Source organism: Primulina tabacum, chromosome 1 (genome assembly GCF_025594145.1).
Source record: "Primulina tabacum isolate GXHZ01 chromosome 1, ASM2559414v2, whole genome shotgun sequence".
NCBI lineage: Eukaryota > Viridiplantae > Streptophyta > Magnoliopsida > Lamiales > Gesneriaceae > Primulina > Primulina tabacum.
The window spans coordinates 23,571,862-23,588,975 of NC_134550.1; the positions used below are offsets into that span (position 1 = coordinate 23,571,862).

The window sequence follows — 17,114 nt, forward strand, 5'->3', positions numbered from 1 at the left end:
GGGCATGGTCCAGGGTCGGTTAGGGTCATGGTGGTTTGGCGATGGCTCAGCAAGAAGAGCCCTAGGCTAGCTAGGAGTCCTAGTGCAACTAGAACACCTCACACACACATGCATGCAATTGGGTCAGTTTCTAGCATGAGGGTGCCTAGGTGGGTTGGCTCGGGTTTGGCTTGAGGTGGCTCGACCATGGCTCGAGTAAATTGGGAGATGGCTCAGTGTGTTCAATAATGTATCATTATTTCAAAAATTAAAAGGAAAATTGGAACCCTCGGTCCACGGGTGTGGTTCATGTTTTCTAAGGGTATAATAAATAATAAAAATGTCATGTTTAAAATTTAGGATCAAAATAATGAGTTTTGGATTTATTTGGGATTTAATCGACTCACTAAACATTAATTAAAGAATTAATTGAAACACCTAGTTTATGCAGAATAAAATTATGGAAAATTATATTTAAACTAAAATAATTAATAAAAGTCTAAGTTTGTAATTTGGAATTTTATACTTAGTTTTGGTTTAATTCATGATTAAAATGCATTAATATGTTATATTTAAAGATTAATTTAAAAGTCATCGATTTATTCAAAATAAAAATATGAGAAAATTAATGTAAGCTTAAATAATTATTCGAGACATGTTAGAGTCAATGTAATTAATAAAAAGTCAAAAACGTGAAATTTTACGTCTAGGGGTAAAACGGTAATTTTACACCTAAAAATTAGTCAACGTCATAACAGTGTCCTGAATCATGTTTTAAATGCTAATATGATTGTTTTAGATTTTATGGACGTTTATATGTTAAAATGTTGATTTTCAATGTTTATGAGTTTTTATGATGTTAACATGTTTATTTTTAATATTTATGGATTTTTAATATGTTAAAATGTTTATTTTAAATATTTATAGTTTAATATGCCAAAATGTTATTTTAAATGTTATGATTTAATATGTTAAAATTTTGTTTCTAAATTTTTATGAATTTTTTTATGATTTAATATGCCAAAACAGTTTATTTTAAATATTTGTGATTTAATATGTCAAAACATTTATTTTTAAATGCTTACGATTTAATATGTCAAAATGTTTATTTTAGATTTTTATGATGTTAGAATGTTTATTTTAAAATGTTTATGAATTTTTATACGTCAAAATGTTTATTTTAAATGTTTATGGAATTTTATGATTATTTATGGAATTTTACGACGAAACGATAACGTTAAAATATATATTGCACGCTTGTTTTTAAAAGAAAAATAATATTAAATGCATGATTTTTATTAAGTGATGAGAATTCGAAATGTTGAAGGAAGTGAAGTAATTGTGACTAATATGATGATATGTGGGAGATATCGTGAGGGTGAAGGTCTCAGTGGGAGCCCGACGATCGTATTTCCATTGATACGAATACGATGATATGATTAGAGATGTCGTGAGGGAAAAGGCCCGAGAGAGAGTCTGTGTAATGCCCGGGATTTTATTTATTGTAATCGGAGATTAATCTGAAATGATTTATGGATTAATTGATGTAAATATAGATGGAATGGATTAGGCCGGGAAATACGCGAAAATATGTGCGAGGGAGGTGCTATTTGGGCATATGCGCGACCTAGTGCGCACACATGCGCGATTCGGGCAGAAGACGCGGTCCGCGTATATGCGCGGCGTGAGGGCGCGCATATGCGCGAGGTGTCCAGTAGCCAAGGAGCTATAACAGAACATTGCGCGCACATGCGCGACGTGAGCCGCGCACATGCGCGAGGTAGGCAGAGAGTTGGGCGCACATGCGCGGGGTGAAGTCGCGCATATGCGCGAGTGGTAGAATGCACGAGACAGTAGGTCTCGCGCATATGCGCGATTTATGTGCGCGCATATGCGCGAGCAGTCCAGTAGCTAATTTTCCGGATAGAGCTTCCGGTGCATATGCGCGGGGCTTAGGCGCGCATATGCGCACGACATGCAGAAGGAAAATAAGCCACTTGGTCTTGGAATGCTCGAAGATGTATATATATATATATATATATCATGAATTCATTTCAAAATTCATAAGAAACGAGAAAAAGGGAATTGGGAAAGCTTCTGAAATCCTTACGCCTTTTTATTTCGATCCGTCCGTCAGATTTTGAATCTGGCTTCAGTACTGGGTTCCTAGCGACGACAGCTACAACAGGACGTAAGTTTTATTGAATTCTAGTATCATTTGAAATTATGATATGGTCAGAATCGAATATGAATCATATATGGTGTTTTTGATATAGTAGACATCGTATAATTAAAGTCAAATCGAAGAACAGACTGTGTATGTAATTGTTGGGATTTTCGGAGTTGATTTAATTGAGATTCGATATCAGGGTTGTATTGTTATTGATTATAAGTTGTACCAATATTGATTATGAATTCTGGTATTATATCTGGGAGATTGGAATTGACAGGATTATCGAGATTGTATTATTATTATACCGTCGAAACATCAGTGGGTTGATATTGATCAGATTCAGTAGTGACTTCGATTATATCGTGATATCGTCGATATGAATTAGATTGTATTTTGATTCGATATTGATCAGATTGTATTTTGATTTGAGTATCGATCAGAATAGATTTTGAATTGAGTTGCATATTGAGATTGTGCCTATGCGATATTGTATTTCAGATTGATATGGACAGATTTGACTTCGAGACTTCGACTTCGTCAGACCGCGAAGACAAAGGTATAAATTTATGTTGATGTGGGATTGCACAACTCGAGTCCGATTGACTTGAGTTTCCCAAAATCACAGACTTTACTTTATTGCATCGATATTTGCAATTATATGAGGTTGATACCTTTGATTTATTGATTTATGTATTGAGTCATAAGCGGATACGCTTAAATGTAAATGAGTAATCTTGTGACAGTAGTGCCGGATAGTGATGGAATTCGTTACTGGCACATTGCACATTGTCACAGGATAGGATATTGGTGAAAATGCCAAAGTCTGTGACGGTTAGGTCAAGACACCGGACGTTTGGCTATATCGGAGTGGATAGAATTGGAGTTTCTTCTATTACTGGTGTTCGATATGGAAAGAGCCAAAGTCCGTGAATAAGAACATGACACCACCCCGATCGGGAGTGTAGGTGGGTGTATGTTCTTATTCTGATCGGGATACCTAGATTAGGACGAGTCGAGTACGAGTCCATGAGTCACTGAGTGTGATTCAGAGTTGTGTTGATTCATGTGTCGGATTTGATACATGTTATATCCAGAGTTTATATTGATTCATGTTTTTGATTTTGATACATGTTATGAATGTTTATTTCATGCTTTTATATTGTTTATATGAAATGCATGTATACATGATTTATACTGGGAATATAATTTTCACCGGAGTTATCCGGCTGTTGTCTTGTTTGTATGTGTGCATGACAATAGGTGGGACAGGATCAGGGTCAAGACAAGAAGAGAGAGAGATCATGATTAGAGTGGAGACTACGGACTTGGATTAACGATAGGGTGGAACACTTGATAATTAGTTGTTAAACCTTAATTTTGATTGAATGTAGATTGTACAGGACTTGTAATTTATTTTATACGAATATGTATATTATTTATATTCCATTACGTTCCGCATTTAAAGAAATTTTTTTTATGACCCAAGTTACTTGAATTTGAATTAGTAAACTGATCCTAATGATGATTAAGAATTGGATTAGCGTCCGGGTCCCCACAGTCTGTTTACGGGAGAAGGCCCAGAGGGAGCTCATTTATGAGAGAAGACCCCAGAGGGAGCCCGTCTATAGGAGAAGGCCCCAGAGGGAGCCCGACGATCGTATTTCCAATGACATAATATAATGATATGTTAATACGTAAGGTCAAGGCTCTGTTGATGGGTGAGAGTGTCACTGATGTCCCCGCCGCCCAGTACTGTAGTTATATGTAGATGGATCCATCGCCCAATACGAATACGAATACGAGTCACAATTATCGATTTGAATTCGACTAAAGGAATATAAATATTAATATGAATATGAATATGTTGATACAAATATTGATATGGATATGAATACGAATATGAATATGGATACGAATATGTATATGGTTATGAATATGAATATGTTTATGATGATATGAAAAGGTTTACAAAAATGTTTACGAAGAGTTTATGGAAATATTTACGTTTAAAGTTGATGCATCATTACGAAATTTTTTTATTGAAAGTTTATGCATCTTGAAAATATCTACGAAAATGTTCATGTTTAAAGTTTATGTATCTTCATGAAAATTATATTTTAAGTACAATTATTTTTCACTGTTGTATGTGATCTGTATACGTATTATGTTGTTATCAAGATTATGGTGTGATTGATGCAGGTGGTTATGATAATAATGTTAATGGAGGTCTTGATGGTTGATCTGACTGGACTGAAAGTGCACATAACCCGAGGATCGACACTAGTTTTCCGCACTAATTTATGATTTATGATTTTAAGTTATGTTAAAGATATTTTTATGATTTCAATTTTGTTTGAGTGGTTTTGGAGATGTTATAGTATGGGCTATACTTTTCAAATAATGTTTTTAGGTTGGTAAAACGTTTGACGATTTTTTGCTTTAAACTATTTTCTTTGGATTTTTAAATGTCAGTTGGTTGAATTATTTTAAAATGACGTCAAAAATACTTTAATTATTTTATGCAAGTGTTCGGCCGATGCTATTAAGGGTTTTAAAAAATATTTCTAGTATGTTTTAAGAAAACGAGTAGTGGACGTTTCAGTTGGTATCAGAGCCAGGTTCCTGTAAAGGGTTGTGGCACTATCAGTGCCGGGAAGATTAGTCGCCAAGCCTCAATCTGTAAGTCTACATGCTTTATATGATTTATATGATGTCACCTGCATGATTATATGAATAAAATGTTCACGTCACATGTTTAATAGCTTTATGATAATATATGATTTATATGCTTTAGAATCTTAGAAATTACTTGATTTCAACGCATGTTGGCTTTGTGGTGAAATTGGACTATGCTGATTTTTGGGTTTTTGTATTGACGTTCTACTATTTGGGCCATAAGTTAACCGTGAATATTATGAATGTCTTTGAGACACGTAGATTTTCTAAGAAAATATTTATGATTCGTGATTACTAGTTGAATTAATTTTTGGGAATTACTAATAAGTAATAAGGATTCGAAGACCGCGATTATCTTTGGAAGTAAAAAAATGTATAAATTGATATTTTAAGTTTTGATGGAAATGTAATATTGGTTATGAGAATTGATTTTGGGTTAATAAGCTTAAATTTTTTGAAAATTATGTCATGGGTAACCTATAAGAAGGGAAATAAGAATGCCATGAACTTATGGGTTAATGGTGAAAATTTTCGAAAATTAAGGACCAATTAGATAATTTTTGAGGAAATTAATAATTTATTTTTGCAATAGTTAAGGAATTTGGGGACCAGTTTGACAATAAGTGAGGATTAAATTGGTTAAATGATAAGAATTTTCAATGATTTAAGCTTGAAGGAATATTTAGAACCTTGAGTTATCTTTGTTATAATGTTATAAGGCTTGTTAATCAAGGGTATTATGGGATGAACCAATAATAAGTTTGAAAATTTAAGAATTTGTAGGCGTGTTTGGGATTTTAAGATTGAAATTTGATAGGTTGATGAACATTTTTGGTATAAAATAAGGAAAGTAATATACGTTAAGGGTGTTCATCCATTTTGAATATTGAGAATTGTAAGAAAAAATTGAAATTCGAGGTTATAGAAAAATAGAACTAAGTCATCATGGATCGTTTTAAGTTGCGATTTGCAAACGAGGATTTAGAAAGTAAATTTAATTGAGATCAAGGAGACGTAAGGACATTCTAGAATTTAAATTTTATCAGAGTAGCATAGCGGAAGCGTGGATTTTTGGGATACTAGAACTAAGTCTAAACTTTTGATTATCGAGGATAAGAGAATTTCGGGGACGAAATTCAATTTAAGGGGGGGAATATTGTAATGCCCCGAAAATTTAAAGGTCCACGCGAACTACATGCACCCAAGTTATTAAGTTCCTTTTTATTTTAATTAAATGTTTTAATTGCATGGATTAATTATGTTATGCATATTGACATGTTTAAAATATACTTTTCTACATGGTTGAATTAAAAGGTATTTTTAAAGGTTATTCGAGTTGCGATCGAGGAACGGAGACCGATGGCTGAAAAACGAAAAATATTTTTATTAAATAATTGTTTTTAATTATTTAAAATATGGGTGATGTTTTTTCTTATTTTTGAAAATAAAGAGTTTTGAGGTGATCTTATACGCCGGGACGTAAATTTTATCGGTGTTGGTTTTTTAACAAAAATACGAAAGATTTGGCAACACAACTAATAAATTAACAAACTTATTTAAACAAAATATTTTAATTAAGTAATAATGGGCTTAATGTGCCTAATTAACTTTCCTAATGGGCCAAAGCTTTGTCAATGTTTAATTATTATTTAAAGTGCTAATTTACACCACAAACTAAAGCATAACCCTTCCCCACACCATTCAAGTCACACGCCCACCTCCCCAATAATTCACAAACTCTTCCCTCATAACACACAACACACAAACATCATATTCATGAAGGAAAGTTTCGATTATTTCAAAGAAAAATCAAGCCAAGGTCGTTCGTCGCCGTTCTCCGCAATCACCAATGATAAATCGTGCGTTAATAACGTAAAGGCATGCCATATTCTTTCCTTCAAACATCTATCACACCATAGTATTTTATTTAATTGAGTATTTGCATGAAAAACAAGTGCATGATGAAACAATTTCGTTTTTGTGTCATATGTCAATTTTAAATCTTGTATTTTCATCCAAAATCATGTTTAATATGATCTAAAGGGGCTGCCATGATTAGGAAGGGTCTGAGGGTTGTTTTTGTATGTTTTAAAGAGCCCTAGGATGCAAGAGACACACTGCAACGTAAACTAAACTAGCTGGAACCATATTTCTGTCAAGGTGATCAAGGGGCTCGATTTCATGGGTTATGGGGCTTGGCTTGCTCAGGTTTGGGAACAAGGCTTGATAGGATCCGTGACGGGTCAAGGGAAGAGTCCTAGCCACGCTAGGACTCGAGACAAGAGGCTGGGGAGGAGTCCTAGCAAGCTAGGTCTCCACCCAAGAACAAGCCAAGGGAGTTGCGTAGGTTCAACAGCGTGCAGGGAGAAGGTTGCTCGGCCAGGGGGCTATGGGCTGGGCTAGGGCGAATCACTAGGGTCCTAAGAGGGTGCACAAGGGTCTGGGCAGGGGCTGGTGCGGCTTGGGAGGCCGCTGGCTCGAGATGAAACATGAGAACCGTGAGAAGCAAGAAAGCGCGCGTCTGCTGTGCTTGTTTGGTGGCTCGCTGTGCGGTGTCTAGGGCTTGGGCTGGTCTGGGCTGGGTCTGGGCGTGGTCCAGGGTCGGTTAGGGTCATCGTGGTTCGGTGGTGGCTCAGCTGGAAGAGCCCTAGGCTAGCTAGGAGTCCTAGTGCAACTAGAACACCTCACACACACACACACATGCATGCAAGTGGGTCAGTTTCCAGCAGGGTTTTAGAGAGCTAGGGCTAGGTTCTATGGGTCAGGATTGGTCAGGAGGGTGCCTAGGTGGGTTGGCTCGAGGTGGATCGATCTTGGTTCGAGTAAATTGGGAGATGGCTCAGTGTGTTCAATAATGTGTCATTATTTCAAAAATTAAAAGGAAAATTGGAACCATGTGTCCACGGGTGTGGTTCATGTTTCCCAAGGGTATAATATATAAAAAATGTCATGTTTAAAATTTGGGATCAAAATAATGAGTTTTGGATTTATCCAGGATTTAATCGACTCACGAAACGTTAATTAAAGAATTAATTGAAACGCCTAGTTTTAAGCGGAATAAAATTATGGAGAATTATATTTAAGCTCAAATAATTATTAAAAGTCTAAGTTTGTAATTTGGGAATTTTATACTTAGGTTTGGTTTAATTCGGGATTAAAACGCATTAATATGTTATATTTAAAGATTAATTTAAAAGTCATCGATTTAAGCTAAATAAAAATATGAGATAATTCATGTAAGCTTAAATAATTATAGGGACATGTTAGAGTAAATATAATTAAGAAAAATTCAAAAACGTGAAATTTTACGTCTAAGGGTAAAACGGTAATTTTACATCCAAAAATTAGTAAACATCATGGCAGTGTCCTGAATGCTGTTTTACATGCTAATATGATTATTTTAAATTTTATGGACGTTTATATGTTAAAATGTTGATTTTAAATGTTTATGAGTTTATATGATGTTAACATGTTTATTTTTAATGTTTATAGATTTTTAATATGTTAAATTTTATTTTAAATGTTATTATTTAATATGTTAAAATGTTGGTTCTAAATGTTTATGGATGTTTTATGATTTAATATTCAAAAACGTTTATTTTAAATATTTATGATTTAAAATGTAACGTTTATTTTTAAATGCTTATGATTTAATATGTCAAAATGTTTATTTTAAATGTTTATGAATTTAAAATGTTAATTTTAAATGTTTATGGAATTTTATGATTATGTATGGAATTTTATGACGAAACGATAACGTTAAAAGATATGTTGCACGCTTGTTTTTAAAAGAAAAATGATATTAAATGCTTGATTTTTATTAAGTGATGAGAATACGAAATGTTGAAGGAAGTGAAGTAATTGTGACTAATACGATGATATGTTGGAGATACCGTGAGGGTGAAGGTCCTGGTGGGAGCCCGACGATCATATTTCCATTGATACAAATACGATGTTATGATTAGAGATGTCGTGAGGTAAAAGACCCGAGAGGGAGTCTTTTTACGGGAGAAGGCCCCAGAGGGAGCCCATTTATGGGAGAAGACCCCAAAAGGAGCCCGTCTACAAGAGAAGGATTCAGAGGGAGCCCGAAGATCGTATTTCCAATGACATGATACGATGATATGTTAATACGTAAATTTAAGGCTCGGTTGACGGGTGAGAGTGTCATTGATGTCCCCGCCGCCCAGTACTGTAATTATATGTAGATGGATCCATCGCCCAATACGAATACGGGTCACAATTATCGATCTGAATTCGACGAAATGAATATGAATATGAATATGTTGATACGAATATTGATATGGATACGAATACGAATATGGATATGGATACGAATATGTATATGGTTATGAATATGAATATGTTTATGATGATAGGAAAAGATTAACAAAATTTTTAGAAAAGTTTATTTAAATATTTACGTTTAAAGGTTATGCATCATTATGAAAATATTTTTATTTAAAGTTTATGCATCATGAAAAGGTTTACGAAAATGTTCATATTTAAAGTTTATGTATCTTCATGAAAACGTTATTTTAAATAGAAGTATTTTTCACTGTTGTATGTGATCTGTATACCTATTATGTTGTTATCAAGATTATGGTGTGATGAGTCTTTAGACTCACTAGGTGTGATTGTTGCAGGTGGTTATCATAATAATGTTAATAGATGTCTTGATGGTTGATCTGACTGGACTGAAAGTACACATAACCCGAGGACCGACGCTAGTTTTCCACACTAGTTTATGATTTATTATTTTAAGTTATGTTAAAGATATTTTTATTACTGCGATTATGTTTGAGTAGTTTTGGAGAGGTTATAATATGGGCTATACTTTTCAAATAATGTTTTTAGATTAGTAAAACGTTTGACGATTTTATGCTTTAAACTATTTCCTTTGGATTTTTAAATGTTAGTTGGTTGGGTTATTTTAAAATGACGTCAAAAATACTTTAATTATTTTATGCAAGTGTTCGGCCGATGCCCGTAAGGGTTTTTTTTAAAAAAAATTCTTGTACATTTTAATAAAACGAGTAGTGGACGTTTCACTATCAGTGATACCTAGGGATTCATGGGATGATGCTACTAGACGCTCTTACCATGATCAGATGAGTGAACTCAAAATGAGTTCTGACTTTCTTCATCAAGGAATTGATGAAAAGAATGGGACTAACTAGGGTAAGCTCGAATAAGAATAAATGTTATTTTGAATCACATGGAGATGTGAACCAGCGGCGAGCTGTATCTATAAACTATTGAGGGTCACACAAGCATCAGATTCTGTGTTCCCGTTGAGATAGTCACATTTCAAGGAGTTGAAATTTAGAGACTATAATTAGATGGAGATCAAACTCGAAACTTATAAAGAGTTTATGAGTTGATTCCATAGGATGCAAAAATGGAAGTAAGCATGATTGCTAATTAAGGAAGGAGAGTGGAACTGCCTGTTTTGTGAAGAAGTTCATTATAACTGGCAGCTTCCCAATATGGTAAGGGAAAAATTTCGATTTTCATTATATGAATAAGACTTGTATCGTTGATACATTGGCGTTCTCGGATCATCGATCTTTGATATAATAAGTTCGAGATCATTTATTTAGTAAATTTGGAATTTACTAATTAAATATTGATACTAGTAGTGGTCACTACTAAACATGTACACATATTATTGTTATACATATCATGTGTTATCAAAAGTTGACAAACACATAATATAGTAAATAATAATATAGGATTTTAAATATAATGAAATAAGAGTCCTGATAGGATAAGGATTTAGAGTCTTTGTAGGATAAAGTCTCACTCTATATATACACCACTAGGACTCATTTACATACTAAAATTTTGCACACAAATTGCACACAAGGTTTTCGAAATTCTCCTCCATTTTACATAAGAATTTCGGCCACCTCTTTTTCTCAAACAAGACAATTATCGGCCACCTTTGCTTCCACCGCTGCCGTCGCTGCACTGTCTCCGAATTTTGAAAAGTCGAAGACTTCAGTCTCAACGCACAAATTGCTTGCGATTTCTAGTGCAATCTAAGCGAAGAATAAAGTTTTCGATCATAGGATGTACAAGAAGAGATATCTCTGCGTAAAAACCGGAATAGTTTGGAGTCGAAGCGTTGAGAACGCAAAGGTATAATTCTAAACGTCTTATGAATGTTTTTTTAAACACACGACGCCCAAGCAAAAATTGTATCCATCGGATTTGTGGGCAGGTCCAGCAGTGTTTGAGTCGTCCTCATCCATGTCTTAGACACACCAGGGTCTGGTTCAGGCCTTGAATCAGTCTTTTCAGCACCAGCTCAAGCCCAACCACCAATCACCCCACAAAAACCGAGCCACACCTTCAAGGAAAATGCCCGACTCCTGATGCACTCGCACCCTCACAGATTCCAGCACTATTTTCCCTTAAAACTTGACATGTTTTAGCCCCCTAGCAATAGCAACCGACAGTCCCTTGCACAGTCACATGAAAAAACGTAACCACATGTTAGATCAAAGCATGGACATGTATTCTTCTATGCTCCTCGATTAAATCAGAATATCATCTATAAAGACTATGATAAACTGATCCAGATACGGCCGAAATATGCGATTCATTAGATCCATGAAAATCGCTGGCGCATTGGTCAATACAAATAGCGTAACCATAAACTCGTAGTGCCCATATCAAGTCCTGAAAGCGGTATTATGAATATTTGGCTTCTTCACCTTCAGCTGATTGTATCCTGAATGAAGATCTATCTTCGAGAAAATCGAAGCTCATCGCAACTGATCAAACAAGTCATCGATTCTAGGTAAGGGATACTTTTCTTTGATGGTGACTCTATTAATCTCTCTATAGTCAATGCAGAGCGTCCCATGGAGAACAACTCGGGCGAATAAAAACCTTTTCCAGCAACTCCTGAATTTGAACTTTCAGCTCTTTCATCTCGGTCGGTGCTAGATGATAGGGTGGCTTAGAGATTGGCACTGTACCCGTCATCAATTCAATAGAAAATTCCATCTCTCGGTCTTGTGGAACGTCATAAACTTCCTCAGGAAATACGCTAGAAAAGCCTTTGACAACCTCAACATCCTCTAACTTCTGACTGTCCGGAACAGATACTGATATAACACTCGCTAGAAAGCTTGGCAGCATCATCTCATAAGTTTCCTCTCACAGATGCATGAGATAATGTGCGGCATTTGTTTGTTTCTTGCTGTCTCAAAGACAAAAGATTTCCCGATGGGCGGTCTAATAGATATTGACCTCTGTCGAAAATCTATCGAAGCCCCATTCACAGATATCCAATCCATGCCAAGAATGATGTTGAACTCAGGCATCGGGAGTACGATGAGATCTGCCTGAATCGCATTCTTCAGCAAACGAAGCTCCAGATTTCTCATAATGCTCTTGGTAACCATCTGATCACAAGAAGGAATGAAAACTCTAAAGCCCAAATACAAATCATTGGGTATAATCTTCAGTCGCTTGACAAACGTCTCAGATATAAATGAGTGTGTAACTCCTGAATCTAGCAATGCATAGGTAGCTATTCCTGAAATAAATTTCTTTCATGCGACAAATATATCATCAAATCCAATCGAGTCGGAAACTTAAAAAATTTTCTATCATTAATCACCCAAAATAAAAGTTTCGAAAATTACATTTCAGTCCCTTAAAATTTTGAAATTCTCCATTTTGGCCTTTAAAAAATTCGAAAATTGCAACTTTTGCCCAATAAATTTTGAACTTAATCAATTTAGGCCCTTACTTCTCTAAATTCATTGTTTTGATCCCTAAGATTCCTGAAATTACTGAAACAGCCCCTGAATTTCTCGAACTTTGCAATTTAGTCCATGAATCTTCGAAAATTCTAGATTTCATATTAGAACTTTTGGTCATCTCAATTTCAGTCCTTGGATTACTTAAAATTACATATTAGCCCTTCAATTCTAGGCCTTGTGCATTTTCACCCTCAAGCTCTCGGTTTTTGCACTTTAGCCTCCTATGTTTCGATTTATGCAATATACGTCTCATAATTATTAAATTGATTCAATTCATTCCTTTACATCCTTAAAGCTTATACTTTATGCCCAATTTCTAAAATTCTCAATATCATCCATTAAGTACAACTAAAGTAGAACATGCAACCTATTTTCTTATAAGTTCCTTGTTATTCCAATCAATCCCATTAACCAAATTAGCATTGCATGCATTAAGGCAATGTAAAGACGTTAAGCAACTAGGTTACCAGTGATCAAATTTGTGTCTGGCTCTGCCTCTGTCTCCTCAGCATTCATGACATAAGCTCTGCCAACAGTTGATCCTTTCTTCTTTGGGCAGTCAATGGCTTTATGTCCTTCCTCCTTGCAAATGAAGCATTTGAATGATTCCCACATGCATTGGCCATAGTGTGGGCGATTGCACTCCTTGCACAGAGCCTTCTCTTCAGACCTAGAGGCGGCTCCAAAATGTGGTGGCTTCTGCTGTCCCGGATTCTTCAAATGTCCTTGGGGCTATTGTTGTCCCTGAGCTCTAGAAAGTCCCGTAAACTGCCTCTTGACTGGTTGAGAGTTCTGCTGCCTCTTGCGCTGCAATTCAAAATCAATATCCTTCAAGGCATGTTCATCCTGGAAAGCACAAGTAGTGGCAGACGCATAATCCGTCTGTCTCATCATCATCACATCTCGACGAATAATGGGTTGGAGTCCATCCAAGAAATGCCTCAGTTTCTCAATAGCATCTCTAGCAATGAGGGGCACGAAGTGACAATATAAGGTCTAAAAATTCAAACGATGTAACCTGACTACATACAAATCTAGGGTTTTATTTAAAATGTCTAAATTAGTTTTATAAATGCCTTAGACACATTATTATGACATGAATATATGTTTTTACTTCATGAATTACTTGAATTGCACATTATTGGGCTTTCAACAATATTTCATGCTCGAATGAGAAACGAAAATCGAGACAGTTTAAGGAAAATGTTTTTATTAAATGGTTATTTTTAATTATTTGATACATGATGTAATTATTAATAATTTTTGAAAAGGGGCCTTTTTAATATATTTTTACGTATCGGCATTATTTAAACTGGTAGGTTATTTTTAGCTTAGTAGAGGACTTTTTGAGGGTTCAGACAATATTTTCAAAAACATAACAAAAGGAAATATTTTACGTGTGTGTGTTTGGGCCTAATGGTCTTGTTTTAATGGGCTTCTTGGCCTAGATCACTAAACCTTAATATTTTAAACATAGACCAATTATCCTATTAATTGTTATACCATTTTTTTCACCCCAAAACCCTACCCCTACCCTTTCCCTCGGCCGCCCCACTCACCCCTCCAGCAGCCTCTCGTGTTTTCTAGCAGTAGCTTGATCGGTTTTGAAATAATTTTTCATAGAAACGTCGCCCCGTCCCTCTGGTTCCCTTCCCTCGCTTCATTGGTTTGATTTATTTTAGCGTTTATATGATAAGGCATGCCCGATTCCTTTACTTTCTCGTCTTTCACACCATAATACATGTTTTTGGAGTGATTATGCATGATACACGTTGGATCAAATGTTTCGGCTCGATTTTTACATGTTTTTCTTCATGTATACGATATTTACTTTCATGTATATCACGTCTTTGACATGTCTTTCAAGGGGTTGCCAGGATCGAGGGTTAGAGAACTCAAATCACGTCTGTTTGATGATGTTAAGTGCTAGGTTCAGAGGTGGATTGGGTTGGTGTGAGGCCGATCAAAATTTCTTGTTGATGCTTGGTGTTGGGGCGTACGGGTGGTTCACGTGTATCCGAGTGCATGGGATGAGGGCCACGACTAGGGCAGTTCCAGAAGGGGTAGTTGTGGTCTAGGAGAGGTTGGTTCGAGTCTGTTCCATGCTGGTTGGGAGTAAGATGGAGTTTTGCTTCGAAGCTGAATTGGGGTTTTTGCTCGCAAGTGTGGCGTCACGACACTGCCCTTTTGGCGCCGCAGCGCTAGAGCTTCGGCCTTTGTAGCGCCGCAGTTCTGGTGCTTGGAGCCTAGGCACTAACCAAGCGCCGCAGCACTACACAGCCAGTGCCTTGGCGCTAGTCCTGTACTTGAGGGTTAGAGATTTTAGTAGACATGGTTCGTTTTGGGTGTTGATATGTCATTGTGTCCGAGGTTATTGAGAGTTTTATTGGGTCATACGAGGTTCGGTTTGGAGTCTCTAAACTATGGTTATGTTTCGGGTAGGTTCGGGTTAAAATCTGGACTCCGGTCTACGTTTTAATCGAGTTTTGGAGTTGAAGAATGGGCTAGAGTTTACGTTTAAGAAATGATTACAAATAGGTTTTTACGGCGTCTGATAATTTTGAATGGGAATTGGCCGTTTTTGCAACCTAGTTTTGTTAGCAGTTCTGGCAGTGCCCAGATAATTGATAATGCATGTTTAAAATGTATATGTTAATTATGAATATGATTTTTTATGAAAATTATGATAAATACGTTGCATGCTTGTTTTTAAGAAAATGTATGTTTATGAATGAATTTTACAAGTGATGAATACAATGACATGTTTTTTAAGGAGGTGAGTTGGTTGTTACTAATACGAACACGAACACGTAAGGCCAAGGCTCAGTGGATGGGTAAAACTGTCGCTGATGTTCCCATCGCCGGGTACCGCGGTTATATGTAGATGGATCCATCGACTTAGAGCTGATACGAAAGTCACAACTAATGATCTGAATTCAATTAGAAAAATGAACACGAGTATGATGATATGATGGAACATTATTTGAATATGTCATCTTATGTTTATGTTCACGATTTTGAATATCATGAAACTTATTTTAATTATAGTACTTTTCACTGTTGAATGATATGCATATGTACTTGTTGTTACGGTTCAGGTGTATTGAGTCTTTAGACCCACTAGGTATGATTGATGCAAGTGATCTTGAGAATGCGGAGATTGGAGGCACTGAAGACTGAGTAGACGGAGCTGGGGGTGCACATGATAACCCAAGGACCTTGCTTTTTTTCGCATATTATGATCATGAGTCATGGGTGTAAACAATATTTTAAATGTTTTTGCATCTTTCCATACGTTGATGATATTGACAAATGTAGAGTTCTTTTAAAATATTTGGTTGCATTTTTAAGTTTTTATAACTACAATTATTTTATTGAGTTGTTGGATGATAGTTTTAAATGCTTGTTTCGAAATTTTTATGGACATATGTGAATGGGTGGTTTCGATCATAGCTTCATTTTTTTAAAAAAAAATCTAATAGTATTTTAGTAGTAGGCGTTACAATTGGCATCAGAGCAAGGGTTCTTGTAGAGGGTTTGTGCCACCAGCAGCTTCAGAAGCTCAGTCGCCAAGCCTCAAGTCTGTAAATTTACATGTTTTAAATAGTTTAATGATATCACCTGCATGTTTACATGTTATGTGTTTTACAGTACATGTTTAGTTGTTTATATGTTTTGGGGACTAAATGTTTTGAAAGCTAGATTTAATTGCATGATGGGTTACGTTTAGAATTTGGACTGTATCCAGATATTATGCCTCCCAGAAGAGCTCCGATCATAGACAGGCAGGATGATAATCCTAGAGGTGACAGAGGCTTTCCATCATTAGTGCTAGGAGACCCCGCTATTCGAGTTCTAGAGGGTAATGCGCGACTGATGGAGCGAGCTCAACAGGCTCTGAGACACCAGGTGGATATATATGAGCAGTTCAGGAGGCTCAGCCCGAAGGAGTTTGGTAACGCCACTACCCGTTTGTGGCAGAGTGGTGGATTCGATCATTTGAGTTGCACTTCTAGTACCTGGACATGAGAGATGTCGACAGGGTAAGATGTGCCACGTATATGCTGAGAGATGATGCATCTCTATGGTGAGAGGGACCAGCGCATGAGTTGGATTTGGCTACTCTCATTTGGAACCAGTTTAATGACATCTTCTACAACAAGTATTTTCCTGCTGAAGCCAGGGGCCTGACACGAGAGTTAATGAGTCTCTGACAGAGGGAATTGACTGTTGCTGAGTTCATCTGGAGGTTTGATCGGGTCTGTAACTTTGTGCCCCTTATTGCGAGAGATGCTGCGGAAAAGTTGAGGCATTTCATGGATGACCTTAGATCTACCATTCGCCGGGATGTCATATTGATGAGGGCGGCTACTTATGATGCTACCACTGCTTGTGCTAGAGCAGGCTTTGATGGACATTGATGTGGAGATGCAGAGGAAGAGGCATCAGGCCCAGTAGAGTTCACGGCCTCAGAAGAATCAATTTACAGGGCCAGCCAGGAATCA

At 36.3% G+C, this 17,114-nt stretch overlaps 1 protein-coding gene across 1 annotated transcript; it reads right to left on the reverse strand.

Annotated features, from left to right (window-relative positions):
- Nucleotides 1-11,683: 11,683 nt before the first annotated feature.
- On the reverse strand, nucleotides 11,684-13,224 carry LOC142506476 (uncharacterized). Its single transcript, XM_075619467.1, has 3 exons — nucleotides 13,077-13,224; nucleotides 12,092-12,380; nucleotides 11,684-11,930 (listed from the first exon to the last, which is right to left on the reverse strand). The coding sequence occupies exons 1-3, from the start codon at nucleotides 13,222-13,224 to the stop codon at nucleotides 11,684-11,686; spliced, it is 684 nt and encodes a 227-aa protein (XP_075475582.1).
- Nucleotides 13,225-17,114: the final 3,890 nt, after the last annotated feature.